Source organism: Schistocerca serialis, chromosome 6 (genome assembly GCF_023864345.2).
Source record: "Schistocerca serialis cubense isolate TAMUIC-IGC-003099 chromosome 6, iqSchSeri2.2, whole genome shotgun sequence".
In the NCBI taxonomy this organism is placed as follows: Eukaryota; Metazoa; Arthropoda; class Insecta; order Orthoptera; family Acrididae; genus Schistocerca; species Schistocerca serialis.
In genome coordinates, this window is record NC_064643.1 from 477,453,406 (window position 1) to 477,469,386 (window position 15,981).

Here is a 15,981-nt window from a genome sequence, read left to right on the forward strand (position 1 = left end):
AATGTCTTGTGCACTAGTAAACAATATAATGAAGTGAGAAAAAGAAAAGTGGAAATAATTTTGTTAATTCTGTGAAAGGAGATATTCACTAGATTGATCTGGAACAAAATTAAGAAGTTTCACATGACTTTCTACATGGCCACAAACAAAGGAACCTCATAATTAAATGACTTATGATAGTTAAATTATGCCTCCAGTTGTAATTAATGGGGCATTTGAGGACTGTAGAAAACATATGCACTTTCTGTTTTACAATTCTAAATGGGTGACCATAACAATACTACAAACAGTGCACCAGAAACTCACAATATCTATTATAAAATGATGAGTAATTTGTCGTATCTGCTTTACACAATTTGATTCATCCTCCTCATTATAAAACTTTTTATAGCCAAGATCACATAAATATTTACTTATTTTCAACAGCTGGTATCGACATGCTTTGCTGTCATCTTCTGGTCATCAACCTTTTATTTATGACAAACCTGTGAATAATGTGCTATGTTTTATTCACTAATATGACAACCTGGATGAGGTTCCAACTCACAATGAACATGTTCTGTCAAAATAATTTTTGAAGACCAGAAGATGACAGCAAAGACTGTAAAAACCTCGTGTCGAAAATTAATAAGCATTAATGCGATCTTGGTTTTAACAAGTAAAAGAAGTTGATCCTTCTCATTTTTCAACATGAGAAATTTCAATCATTTCATCCTCATATCTTTCCAAAGACAGTACGTCATGGCCGATATCTCTCATCTCATGTTGGAAATACCCTTGAGAGATTTAATTAAAGCTTGGCATGGAACCTGGAATCCCAAAATTTGTTTACAGCATCATATGAGTAATGTCATTTTGTGTGTGTGTGTGTGTGTGTGTGTGTGTGTGTGTGGTTGGTTGGTCTTTTTTTTTCTGGTTTAGGGGTGCTCAGCGGCGCGAGGTTATCATCATGCTTATGAAAATTAGTAGAAACGAATGTGGTTAAAAGTTGAAAATGTAAGAAGTAAGTAGCAAACTCATAAAACTGCAATCACTCTCTCCCTGTCTCATCCAAGGTCACTTGTAAAATCACACTAGCTCACAACCCGTAAAACAATTAAAACTGACTGATGTTCAAACGCTCAATTATACCTCAAGTCAGACAACGGGAACTACAACTGATTCACAGGAATATACGGCTGAATAATCACTTACAAATAGTATGGACAATCCGGAAAACCTGAAACACATTAAAAACTCCTCCCTCTGTAGGCGTCAACAAATCTCTGATCCTGAAGCCACCCTGAACTATGGGACTGAACAGTCCGTGATGCAGAATCTTATCCACACAGTCAGTGACGCCTCTCTCATACGGTAGCGAGCTACAGGAAGTTTCTTTTATACCTTTAACTGTTTTGTCTTTGTTGTGCCTAACAGTTCATTGTAAATCTGTGTTGTTGTATCCATTTGTACGGAATGTTGTCTCAAGCTCGTTCAGTTCATGTTCTATGTGGTTAGCATAATCAATGCACTGAGCCTGGGCTGTCAGCATACATAGCATTCTTAAATGCTGAACTGTGCTGCAAATCTGGGTGCAGGTATCTGCTCATGCGTGTCAGTTTCCTATGGACTTTACATCCTAGTTTCCCACTAGATGTTCTATACACCTCCAAATACAGAAAAGGGATCACTCCAGGTTTTCTATTTATACCACCAACTGAATGTTGTTATGTAAGCTGTCAAGAGGCTCATGAAATCTGTGGACTTCCGCTTCCCAATGCGACCATATGATGAACGTGTCATCTACCTTGCCAGCAGCATGGGTGCAGTGGCACAGGATTTAGTGTGATCTGTTCAAAAGCTTCAGCTGCTGTAGGTGAAAGGGAGATCCCACTGCCATCTCATCTGTCTGCTCACAAAATCTGCAATGCCAACTAAAATGAGCTGAACACAAGTACAACAGCACAAGGTTACAGATGGCTGGCAGTATTTGCTCCTGTAGGATGTTGATAGTTTCAGCTATAAGCACACTGGTAAACAAAGATTTTATGTCACAACTAACCACAACAAGTACTTGCTGTTCCATTATCAGCTGGATGAGATGTGTAGAATTCTTAACACAAAACTCAGTATTATTTCTGGGCCAGATAATATTTGGGCAATACGACCTCACTGACAATTGGTCTAAAAGGACAGCTCTCCTTGTGTTCCTTTGGTACTCCATATATTCTTGGTGGCACTGGAACTTCCGACATGAGCCCCATAGCTGTGTCAACATCGATTCTAGAGCTCTGTCTCACAACCTTTGCTGTGGGTTCGTTTCTCAGTTATTTGTGCTTGGGATCAATCAGCTAATTGCTCATTTGGCTACATATGATGTAGTGTCCAACACTGCACCATTCCCTTTGTCTGCCTATAAAATTACATCATCTTTGTTGTTCCTCAGTACACTTTGGGCGACTCCCTCTTTTTGTCGTCACATCTTCTCTGCTTCTACTTGAGCCAGTTTTTGGAGTAACACTTCAAAAGCCTGTATAATGTCCTCTGCTGGTAAGCACTGGGATGAAGTTTACACCCTTAGACAACACATCTGTAGTTGCCTTATTGAAGATATGTGTTGACAGGCTCACCACAGTGCGAGATATTTATTTTGTGTGAGCTCAGTTTGTTGATGCTGGCGCAATCAGTTGCCGATAACTTGGATGCCACCCACAGTTGTTTCTCGAATAGCGGTCTGTTGTTAAATTCCAAGATGGAACAGAGAGGATGGATTCTTTCTCTCGGTAATGAATGGCTAGAACATTTGAAGATGTTACTTGCTTTCCTGGTACCAAAATGTGGTTGAAACAAAAAGAATTTTGGTACGATGTCATGAAACGGCATCTCTTAAGATAATTGAGCAGTTTCTCCTTTGTCTTTCTCAGTTGTTCCATCCTGTGAATATGGCCATATAGGCTACTTCCTGCCCAGACAGATCACTCATACAATGATCAGCCAGAACATTATGACCACCAACCTACTATACACATAAACCCATCCAAGTGATTGCAGCATCACCTGTTTTCAAAAGAAGCTAATTCAATTTTTAAAAAGCAAATTTCAATCTGGGATACAGAAGACGTACCACTTTTCAGATGGCAGTGCAACCCAGTACAAGAATAAAAAGAATTTTGTAAACTTATGTTTCCAAAGAGAAGATTTTGGCATTGAAACTCTATAAATTTTATAAAAAAAGTCATCTTTTTAGTGAAATAGGTTTATGTATTTTTTCAAATATAATAAAAGTGTGAACCCATGAGAGTCTCTCTTTCATACTTTGGGAATTAGTTACTGATAATGTGGAGAGCTATATATCACTTTTTGAAAAATTCTGAAGATGCACTTTTTGATAAATTAAAAATTTAAATTTTCATTTAAATCTGAAAGATAATTTTCATCTCAATCTCACATTGTGTTGTACATCAGTGGAAAGCTGCCGGAAATTTCCGTAAAATCACATAGGCTATGTACCATCATTCTAGCTTAACTGGGAAAGGTGTTAGGCCTAGAGCAATTTGAAATCATGGCAGTTTTTTAACAACTTCACATTGCAGTACTGTCAAAATGGGCTGACATATTTTAATAAAACTGGGTATTTTCTTATTGTAAATGTAGCCTACCTTTGTGCCAAGTTCTATAAAAATCTGAGAGGGGAAATAAAATTACTGTGTTGACTTGACGTGGAATGACTCACACAGTATAAATCTTTGATGCAGTGCCTCTTGAAACACCACATACTTCGGCTGAGAGCACTGTACAGCTGTCATCTGTGGTAAAATGCAACAGTGCCCTCTGTGGGCTTGGCTGGCATCTCCATTTATGTTCAAGCACGTACTTCTCACTGTTTTTCCAAATTTTCACCCAACCGTTTTTAAGTACATCACTGGCTCCAATCTAGACTTACTGTTGTTAAGGATATTTTCACAATTATTTGAATTTAATTTTTTTTATGCAGTCCCCTCCGCCTCTCCCTCCCCCTGGGATGCCATTTGCACCAAAACTGTGAGAAGACTGTACTATCTTAGCGAAGTTGGCAACATAATGCTACAGGAACATCATTTGTTCTGCATTATTGGGGTGACACAGTGAACGAACACCAAAGAAGATTAATTAGGGGAAAAGTCATGTAGTTGCAAATTCCTACACAGTGCTGGGAAGGGGTGTTCTGTACAACACACTAAAAATCCTGGTTGGTGGGTTGTGAGGATTTGAAATGATGGGGAAGGGAGGAGGGAAGCTTAAAGGTCACTTTTTACATTTTCTATAACAACTTGACAACCACGACATCAAGCAAAAATGTTTCCCAGTACACAATTAAACCACATCAAATTTTCTACAAAAAAAGGTCCTATTCTTTTCCTTTTCTCTAGGACTAATAACTTCTGCGCTGTAGGGAATGGAAAAATTGCAGAATAGTACAAATATTGTTTTAACAGTATAATATTAATGTTTATCTTTAAATGAAGTGGGTTAACAACAGATATTAAACGCGTGTACAATTTAAGTACAGCAGAGCCATATTAAAGAATAATTGTGTTGTGGGAGATGTCACACAGTAGAAGGGAAGGTAGGTCACCAGATTGTGTTCATGCACTTCCCTCAATCACAGGTCTGTAGACTGAAGATGGAACAGATGATTCCTCACTCTATATACACCACTATGTCACGAGAAGGGGCTACAGAGTATCTTACAAAGTTATGACAATACTCTGCAGCATGTCATATGAACCACTGGCAATGCACTACAGAGAGATGCCCCAGGATGTTTATTTTCCACAGAATGCGTTGATACTACATGGAATGCAGATATGAGTTATTAAGAATACAAAGGCAAGAAATGCAAAAGGACAGAATGTACAGAAATCCTTGCACACTGTTCTATATTGCTAGAGGGGAAACTGAGTCGTAGTCATCACATATGACAGCTGTAGTGTTCCTCTGGGAAAGGCAACTTCCTCCACTGCTTGATTTTCAGTTTACAGACAGACAACACCTTCCCGAGCTCATGCTTATATAATCACAGGAATATTAGGAAAAAAGAACAGTTTTGGTCTGGTAGGGTCCTAGTCTAGACATCCATCATATCTGATGTGTATAGAGATATTCAAATCTCCACTGACCACCAAAGAAACATTGTTAATGGACACAGATGAACTCGTGAAAAAAATGAAATGACTGTATTGCATTATTGGCTGGGAGAACGTCCTGGGGTTGTTCAGCCACTCGGTGCAAGTCTTTCTATCTGACATGACTTCAGAAACTTGTGCATCAAAGAAGATGAGATAAAATGTTGAGGACAACCCCGACACCCAGTCTCGAAGCAAAGAAAATCACAAACACAGCTGGGACTCAAGCCCAAGACTCAGTGATCAAGAAGAAGTAATGCTAACCACTAGACAATGAGCTGCAGACATGAAGTAACAATATGGTGCCTCATATTTGACGTAAGGGGTGTGCAGTTGTTCCATATTATCTATTTCAGACTGGCAATGTCAGTCCACAGTGAGCTGTTACAGCAGATGATTTCTCACAGGTGAAGGGACCCACAGCACGGACAAGCCAGGAACGTCTGTGAAACTGAATTCCATGGGGCATGACTTGGATGCAATGAAGAGGCAAATTTCAGCTTATGAGATTCCACCATTGAATCTTATAGATCCCTGATCAGTTCTTTCTCAAGAATGTTATGCAGTGCCAACACAGATCTTGAATCACACCAGAGAGAAATGGTCAAGTCACTGCCTGGACATGATGTGGCTGGGGGTAAAGTAGTCCCCTATTAACCATTTGTTGTTATATGCAAGACTTCCTGGTTATGTCTCTTTAAAAAAAAAGTATCTTCAGTCTGATAACTTTATAGTAAACTGCTTTGACACTTTTGTATGACAAATGTGATGAAGTTTTACTTTATTCCGAAACACTTCCAACTTCCTGCTAGGGTAATACACTCTTAATTCCTTTACTGTATTTGAGATTTGGAACCTAGTCCAGCAATGTCAACACTCGTACTCTGCCAGCTACCTAAAGTTCTAGAAGAGGGTACTCCTCATACCACTACCATTACCACTTTTGTAAACAGTATATAGAAAGAACAACTCTCAGCAAGCCTCCAAATGAGCCCAAAAGTCTCTGACTTAGCTGTCAGGATAATTTCAAGCACTGTATGAAGGAGGTAGTTAATATGTTGCTTGACTCATCTTGCAACACACATTTTCATAATTTTAATGCTAAACCGTTTTGATGCACAACTTAACACTTTCCTGTAATAATTAGCACTATAGTTGGATGAAGATTTGAGAGCCCCCCCCCCCCCCCTGTTGTTCTTACAATTACCTCTGTCCCATCTGCACTGACCCCGTGCTGATACGCAACACTTAGTGAGATATTTGTCATCTGATTAACGAGATTAGTTAGTCACAGAGGTTAAACTGCAGTAAAGGAAGTGGGAGGTTTCCATTCACAGATCAGATATTGGGAAACTACAACTGGTCTACAACTGTGATTTACTATACAGCATTAGCACAGCAGCTGATAAATTTGAACATTAGGAACAGTCATATGGCCTCAAAGGGTCAAGTTCAGCTGCCCAACCGGAAAGGCTTTTTTTGTTTTCACAACTTAAACAAGCGAGCAAGTTGTGCCAGGTATCAGTTAAGGTTGGGTGACTAATTAAGAGAGCACACAGATGGACTTTGGTGTTGATGACAAAGAGACAAAACGGTGCGTAAGTTTACCTGGTGATGGAACAGAACCTACTTCTATTGAGAAGCACCATGGGGGCCATAGAGTTTAACATGCCCATTCAAACAACAAATGCTCAACATTGTCATGTGCCGTAATTATGCTGGATTGACCAACTGTCTAGCCATATGACACATTAAAAGTATGCACAATAGTAGTACTACACACTACTATACACTCTCTCTCACAAAATCTGTTTCCAGAGAACACTTGACTTTCTCCTAAACTTGAGCCACTGTTCCTCTACATGGTCCTTCCCAAAAACCTAATACATTTAAATTTCATCCCGCAACTTTCTACTTTAAGTAGTTGTCAGAGCCTGCTTTAATTAGGCCTATTGTTTTGCTGGATGTCTTGTGGCACTCATCAACTACAAAAGTTATCCTAATCAATTGTTGGATGAACAATGTCTCCTCAAATAACGATGCTATGATTGGGGAACAAACATACTAACCAGCGGAGACTTTTTTAAAAGTTTTAGGTACATCTTGGAGTGAGTCTGGAAGTTGAGTGGACCCAGTCATTAGCTGATATGCACCCTCACTATTGAGTCTCATTCAAACAATCATGCATGCAGTTTCAATTTCTATCTTCATGCCTTTAGAGTCAGTTTCTTGTCTACTGTAATGAATACACCACCTCCAATTCCTATTAGCCTTGTTCTTGTTATTGTTGCCTTCTGTACAGAGATTGGTTTGCAGCACCTCTACATGTTTCCCATTAGCCTAGCCTATCCTTTCGATATACACTTATGTTTACCCATAAAATCTGTCTGTCAATTTCAGATCTTAGCCAGATTTTTTATACTGCTTTTGAAGAACGCTTCACATTCTAGCACTTCACTATGAATGCTTCAGCTGTTTACCATTAGGTTTTTAATGGTCTCATCTCTGGGAAGTGGCCTCCCTCATGTCTTACACTGGTACTTCGGTGTCTTCTACACCTATCAACATCCGTACTGGATGGACAGTCGACACCATACATACAATCAGCTACTTGGGTAACCATCTCTGATGTGTTTTTCACCCCTGAACCACCGAGGGAACCTTCAGTTCTCAACCAACAGAAGTATAGTAAGCCACCCTAGATTCATATAGAAGTTTCAAAGTCTCTGCTTCGATCCTTCTACTCGACTGACAACCAAGAAACCAAGATCTGTTTTAGGAACAATCATGCAGATTGTGAGCGTTGTTGAAATTCCATGATCAAGTCTTGTTATCTTTCAATCTCGACCATTATTTACACTCTCTAGAACCGGAAGGGCTTCGCACGCAATAATTTAAAAAAAATTCTTGTTCACGCAAGCTCTTCTCAGAAAATAGCTGTCAGTGGAGAAATGCTGCTGCGTTTCTCGGTTAACCTCTGGTTTACATATAAACCTAGAAAACGAGATGAAACATTATTTTCCTATCCTGACGACAAACCAGTTGCCAATACTTCTATATGCACAGCACATTTATTTCGGTCTTTTTCATCATCATATGTACCGGCTCCAAAAACCCAAGATTAGTCAATGTGCAACTCGCGATAAGATAACATTATGGTTCATGATTTGTCTATGGACCTCATATTACTAAATACCTACAACAACTTGAAGAATGGAGGAAAATTGTTTTGCCGACAACTTATAACACTAAATTAATCCTGAAAATGGATTACCATTTATAACAGCCTCCACTTGCGGCGTCCACCACCTCCAAGGTAAAATTAGTGTTGAAGCTATTGAACAATGGTAGAAGAACTCGTGGCACGTTTAATTTTGATCCAAGAACTCCACTTTTAAAGCAAAACAATAACAAAAACAAACACACAATCCATATACGAACACCCGCCATAATTTTGTCTTTCAAACCAAACCAAACAGCCCTCCCATAGCCAAAGATGGAAACACGTGGTGTGATTCCACAGTATGTATACGACATAAGCAAGGGAATGTTCTCGCAGATACAATGAATAGAGCAATATGGGATGACACGAAGCTTTTGTCGCATTTATTCTTTTGTAATTATCGTTCATTTTTCCTATAAATCTGGGACTGGTAAGTGATTGTAAAGTCTATGGGCAACCTTTTTGAAATAAAATTATCGCCCAATTTCAGCTTATTGCCCTGGAAAAAGATACTTCAAACTCCAACAAACCTGACATAACTATTTCTTTTTGCATAATAATCATAAAAAAGAATTGTCCGTAGATAGGTGCAGAAGTCCGTATGTTTATTCATTATGTTCACCCACAACTATATCCTGTCGATCACAATATGGTGTGAGGGTACTTTTTATTCTCATATATACTTAGATTTGTTCCCAGTACATTCAAGAATGGTACGTGGGAATAAAACCGGCTTATATAGTACATCTTTGTGCGAAGTATTGTTAGCCGTACTTTATATGCCAGCCTTTATAGAATAAATAGGTAATATTCATAGATCCTGCCCTACAAGCTGTGCCTTGTAGTTTGCACGAGATATGTGGCCTCTAGCTTCGATTCTCTAACAGTTGCAGCGTTGTCATTAACCTCTGTCGCCATTCGAACAAACCTGTTATAATTCAACCTCACTCTTTTCTACGTAGTGGTAGTCTTTTCTGGCGTGGGTCCCACATATTGCATCAGTATTTAGTAGTAGCAAAAGCGAAAAACATGCTACGTTCTGTCAGTTGTGCTATTCAAACACTTTGGATTAGCATTGTGTAGTGATACGAAATGAAATGTTCACATAGGCACAATTGTAGGTAATGTAAATGAATGTTTGTATTCATTGCTAGGATACTGGGAAATTTTCAGTTTGTGTGCCCCTTATAACCGTGGAAGGAAGCGAAACTGCATGTAAAGTGCATGACAGCCATTTCAGACTGTCGATTAGAAGCTTAAACATTTTAGAGAGATGCTAATTTCGTTGCAACTGCCCTAACTTTAAGAATCTTAACTTCCGTCGAATAACCTTGCACACTTCAATAACTTCACGCTTTATAGATGATATGCTGCTATATACTAAGCTGTTTTTGAAATGGTTTACAACTTACATACAAGGTGAGTCACCTAACATTACCGCTGGATATATTTCTTAAACCACATCAAATACTGACGAATCGATTCCACAGACCGAACGTGAGGAGAGGGGCTAGTGTAACTGGTTAATACAAACCATAAAAAAATGCACGGAAGTATGTTTTTTAACACAAACCTACGTTTTTTTAAATGGAACCACGTTAGTTTTGTTAGCACATCTGAACATATAAACAAATACGTAATCAGTGACGTTTGTTGCATTGTAAAATGTTAATTACATCCGGAGATATTGTAACCTAAAGTTGACGCTTGAGTACCACTCCTCCGCTGTTCGATCGTGTGTATCGGAGAGCACCGAATTACGTAGGGATCCAAAGGGAACGGTGATGGACCTTAGGTGCAGAAGAGACTGGAACAGCACATTACGTCCACATGCTAACACCTTTTTATTGGTCTTTTTCACTGACACACATGTACATTACCATGAGGGGTGAGGTACACGTACACACGTGGTTTCCGTTTTCAATTACGTAGTGGAATAGAGTGTGTCCCGACATGTCAGGCCAATAGATGTTCAATGTGGTGGCCATCATTTGCTGCACACAATTGCAATCTCTGGTGTAATGAATGTCGTACACGCAGTAGTACATCTGGTGTAATGTCACCGCAGGCTGCCACAACACGTTGTTTCATACCTCTGGGGTTGTAGGCACATCACGGTACACATTCTCCTTTAACGTACCCCACAGAAAGAAGTCCAGAGGTGTAAGATCAGGAGAACGGGCTGGCCAATTTATGCGTCCTCCACGTCCTATGAAACGCCCGTCGAACATCCTGTCAAGGGTCAGCCTAGTGTTAATTGCGGAATGTGCAGGTGCACCATCATGCTGATACCACATACGTCGACGCGTTTCCAGTGGGACATTTTCGAGCAACGTTGGCAGATCATTCTGTAGAAACGCGATGTATGTTGCAGCTGTTTGGGCCCCTGCAATGTAGTGAGGACCAATGAGGTGGTCGCCAATGATTCCGCACCATACATTTACAGTCCACAGTCGCTGTCGCTCTACCTGTCTGAGCCAGCGAGGATTGTCCACGGACCAGTAATGCATGTTCCGTAGATTCACTGCCCTGTGGTTTGTGAAACCCGCTTCGTCGGTAAACAGGTAGACCTGCAACGCATTCTCTGTTAATGCCCATTGACAGAATTGCACTCGATGATTAAAGTCATCACCACGTAATTGCTGATGTAGCGACACATGGAAAGGGTGAAAACGGTGACGATGCAGTATGCGCATGACACTACTTTGACTCAGTCCACCGGCTCTCGCAATGTCCCGTGTACTCATGTGTGGGTTCATGGTAACAGCAGCTAACACACCAACTGCACCCGCTTCTCCTGTGACGGGCCTGTTACGGACCCGTTTGCGTGCTACGACCATACTTGTTGCATACAGTTGGCGGTAGATGTTTTGCAATGTGCGACACGTTGGATGCTCTCTGTCCGGGTACCGTTCTGCATACACCCTGCAGGCTTCAGCTGCATTTCGTCGACACTCGCCATAGATGAGTATCATCTCCGCCTTTTCAGATTTCGAATACACCATGGTCACAGTTCCTACAACACTACACATCACAGACGTCTGGTAACACGGTGTACTACAGTTGGTCTACGTGTGGAGACGAATGCAGAATAACAATAGCAGCAAGCGCTACATGCGGACACTGCGACAGCTGGATCAAACCACACAAGTGCACTACAGCCACACTCGTCAACGCGGTCGTCATCGTAAACATGTCCCTGCAGATGCTGCTCGCCGACCGCGGCCCGTGTTTGTTACAACACGCAACTGAACGTCGGAGGTTTCAAGCGTCAACTTTAGGTTACAATATCTCCGGATGTAATTAACATTTTACAATGCAACAAACGGCACTGATTACGTATTTGTTTATATGTTCAGATGTGCTAACAAAACTAACGTGGTTCCATTTAAAAAAACGTAGGTTTGTGTTAAAAAAAACATACTTCCGTGCATTTTTGTATGGTTTGTATTAAACAATTACACTAGCCCCTCTCCTCACGTTCGGTCTGTGGAATCGGTTCGTCAGTATTTGATGTGGTTTATGAAATACATCCAGCGGTAACGTTAGGTGACTCACCCTGTATTCTTCGAGGCTACTGGTGCATTAGCTATTGCCTTGCTATGACAACACATATCTTTCAGTTTTGCGTTGACTTCTTCAGTTTTTTAACTGACATATAGTTCACAATCTAGCATTCATTACCTCGACATTTGTAGCTTTGTCTCAATTACACTTTCCAGTTCCAGTAATGTACCGTTGATTGCCTGGGTGCATGTGCTCTGTCTCCTCTGAACGAGTGTGTGACACATGTACAAATTTGTCCTTAGTCTACAGAATGTTGATACAGTTACGTTTTGATACACTGCCTTTTATGGAGAACCCCGTTGAAGTTTCGGCTATATCGGTCCTCATTCAATTTCTTAGTTTTATCTATAAGCGGAAAGCCATAATGTGAATTATTCCAGCAGTCCCCATATGCGGTAATGAATTCAATCAATGACGTTTCAGTTCCTACACGTGCTTGGTAAATATGTTTTAAATTTAGGTTGTCCTGTTTGAAAGTGATGATAAGGTTCGCATTATCCTGGACCAACTGCTTCAGGATCCTTGATTATGTATGGGTCAAATAAAATATACTGACGTTCCTATGACGACTGAAGCAGAAATATCTGCGGATCTCATCTCGTTTTTTCACAGCGACATCGTCAAATATGAATACGCCATTTAGCTTTTTTTTCAGACAGTGGAATATCAGTGCTTTCGGTGAATGTCTGGTATGTTACTCCCTAAATGCCATACAAAATCTCCTGTAATAGGTGATATTTGGGCAGAAACAGAATTTTTGAAAAAATATGGACATGCTCGATGTGGATTCTCTCAGGATCTGTTAACAGTGTTGTTGTTGTTGTGGTCTTCAGTCCAGAGACTGGTTTGATCCAGCTCTCCATGCTACTCTATCCTGTGCAAGCTTCTTCATCTCCCAGTACCTACTGCAACCTACATCCTTCTGAATCTGCTTCGTGTATTCATCTCTTGGTCTCCCTCTCCGATTTTTACCCTCCACACTGCCCTCCAATGCTAAATTAGTGATCCCTTGATGCCTCAGAACATGTCCTACCAAACGGTCCCTTCTTCTTGTCAAGCTGCGCCACAAAATCCTCTTCTCCCCAATTCTATTCAAAACCTCCTCATTAGTTATGTGATCTACCCATCTAATCTTCAGCATTCTTCTGTAGCACCACATTTCGAAAGCTCCTATTCTCTTTTTGTCCGAACTATTTATCGTCCATGTTTCACTTCCATACATGGCTACACTCCATACAAATACTTTCAGAAACGACTTCCTGACACTTAAATCTATACTCAATGATAACAAATTTCTCTTCTTCAGAAACGCTTTCCTTGCCATTGCCTCTCTACTTCGACTATCATCAGTTATTTTGCTCCCCAAATAGCAAAACTCCTTTATTACTTTAAGTGTCTCATTTCCTAATATAATTCCCTCAGCATCACCCTACTTAATTCGACTACATTCCATTATCCTCGTTTTGCCTTTGTTGATGTTTATCTTATATCCTCCTTGTTAACAGTGTTAGAAGAACATTAATTATTTCACAACCCAAAGACCCAGTAACCAAAGCACGTCTAATATCAGGAAACAACGATCCATTCATCTTGTTCTTCTGTTTTCCAGCCTCACCTTTGCAGGACCAGTCACTTAGCACAAGACCCTTGTTGTGAAGTTGTTTCATCCACTCGGTCATGGTGGTAACTGTTCGTTTACATTGGAATGCAAAGCCTTTTATAAACTCTTGTATGTAGATGGGTCTATAAACAAACTTAAATAAGATCGCAGTTAATTGTCTACATTGGTAATGTTGAATCATCGCTTCCACTTCCATTGATGCACAACATGTATCATAGGGTTGAGCTTTGGTTTCTTCCAATGGGCGAGAATTTTGTGAGCTACCTGCAGAATATTACTTCACAGTGTCTCATAGAATCGGTAGACATATGACTGCAACCTCTGTCGACACTCTAGCCCATGCTGTATTGCATAGCTGGCATTCATTAAAGTCTTAAAAGTCTGCTACTGCAAATGTATGTACTCTCTGTTGTTAAAAATTTTAACTTTACCAGGGAAGTCCCCTACAGAGATTGTATGTACACACAGTATCATCGAGGTAAAGTAAACCTTTCCTTGGAACGAGGCAAAAATCTGCGCTGACACACCGCACAGTCGACGCCATTCACACATGGATAATCATACTTTGGCATCACTAAATTGAGGGTTTTCAAATACCATCAGTGGATAGATCTCCCTGTTCAGTACCACATCGACACTGGCACGCTTATTCCCGCTGGTGTTCAAACAGTAGATTTTTGTGGAACAGCATTATGTTGCTACTGCAACAACTTCACCTTGCCTACAAGGGAAACACACATTATAAGTTAATATCATGTTATTATTAGTTAAGCTTGTTTGTGTTTTCCCTATTTATCTCCATCGGTGTCAGTACTTAAACCGCCTCTCAACAGGTAGTGTTGATGTAGGGCTGGCCAGTGTGGCCGAGCAGTTCTAGGCGCTACAGTCTGGAACCGCGCGACCTCTACGGTCGCAGGTTCGAATCCTGCCTCGGGCATGGATGTGTGTGATGTCCTTAGGTTAGTTAGGTTTAAGTAGTTCTAAGTTCTAGGGGACTGATGACCTCAGATATTACATCCCATAGTTCTCAGTACCATTTGAACTATTTTTTTGTTGATGTAGGTCTTGACATACTTACCCGTTCACATTTCTCTCACAAGTGATTTCATCGATCGTTGTAAATGTATTTACGCGACCTCTACTACGCTTATTATTACTATTATTATTGTTGTTATTATTATTATTATCATCTTACTTACATCTATGCTCATATGCTTAGGACATTAGGTGGCATGTCAGAGGTCGCACGCCATTTGCCATTTAAATAATAACCTACAATATTCTCATTAGACTTTCTAGTAAGTAGCACCAGTGTCTTCATGATCAGTGCTCCCGTCACAGTCGATGCCTTCATCAGTTGTTGTCATTATCAAGATGCAATGAGTAAGAATGTGTGATGCATAGATATTAAAAAAAGATCAAAATGCTGCTGCTATGATAGTAACAAAACAAAGTTATGATACTAGGTACATCGATACTTAGGCCCTTAGGCAGACATTTTAAAAAATTCCGACATATGCAACACTTCATTATATTAGTTATAGCATCGTAACATCACGCGTGTGGAGGCGTGAGGCACATGGGTCACAGGGTACACAAGGCAGGGGATGAACGATGCTTCGTGCAAGTCACTGGAATGCAGGGAATGGGGTGGTGAGGATCCTTGTGGCTGGATGCTGATGCTGAAATCAGGAAAATATGACACACATATGAGATACAGTCAAATCTCACTCCCAGAAATTCAGAGTACGGGAGCCCTTGGCTTGGGGAGGGCTTCAGGAAAAATTTGCAGAAGAACCGGGGGGAGGGGGAGGGGGGGGTGCGCGGGGAGGCTCTTCACTCCTCCCCCCCCTCCTTGACATTGGTATGTGACAGGATGTCATGATTTCTGGAATGACCTTGGGGTTAAGTAAGTGCATGACAGCAAAATATAACATGTGCAGTTGCCTCACCTGTACAAGAAAGTCCTGTGTCATCAGATTCTTCACCCATTCTCTCCTTGCCATGCTGTTTGGAGCTAATACTTCACTGTATAGTACCTCTGACAGGGAGGCACCAAGGTGTGTGGAACAAATGTCCGACAATACCCAGGGAAGGCCCCTGTGGCAGATAAGTGCGGATTCCAAAATATGGTGCCAGCGTTCGATGAGGCTATTGTTTTGTGGATGGTATGGAGAGGTATGATATTGACGAACGCCTCAGAGGTTGGATATTCGTTGAACAACGCTGATTCAAACAGCCAACCTTGATCGGTGGTTATAGTGGGTGGGCAACCAAATCGGTAGATCCACGTATCCACAAAAGCCCTGGCCGCCGATTCTATTGCGATGTCTTTAAGGGGTGTGGCCTCATCCACCATGCGTTGTGGTCAATGACCGACAGTATGTATCGATAGAGGAGGAGGAGGAGATTAGTGTTTAATGTCC

The 15,981-nt window shown here is 40.7% G+C and overlaps 1 protein-coding gene across 1 annotated transcript in view; it reads right to left on the reverse strand.

Moving 5' to 3' along the window:
• Window positions 1-8,624, reverse strand: part of LOC126483815 (nuclear pore membrane glycoprotein 210) — a 260,572-nt gene extending 251,948 nt beyond the window's left edge. The window contains exon 1 of the mRNA XM_050107008.1: window positions 8,419-8,624. Coding sequence (XP_049962965.1) covers window positions 8,419-8,594 — 176 coding nt within the window. The 5' untranslated portion in view covers window positions 8,595-8,624. The remainder of the gene's footprint in view (window positions 1-8,418) is intronic.
• Window positions 8,625-15,981: the final 7,357 nt, after the last annotated feature.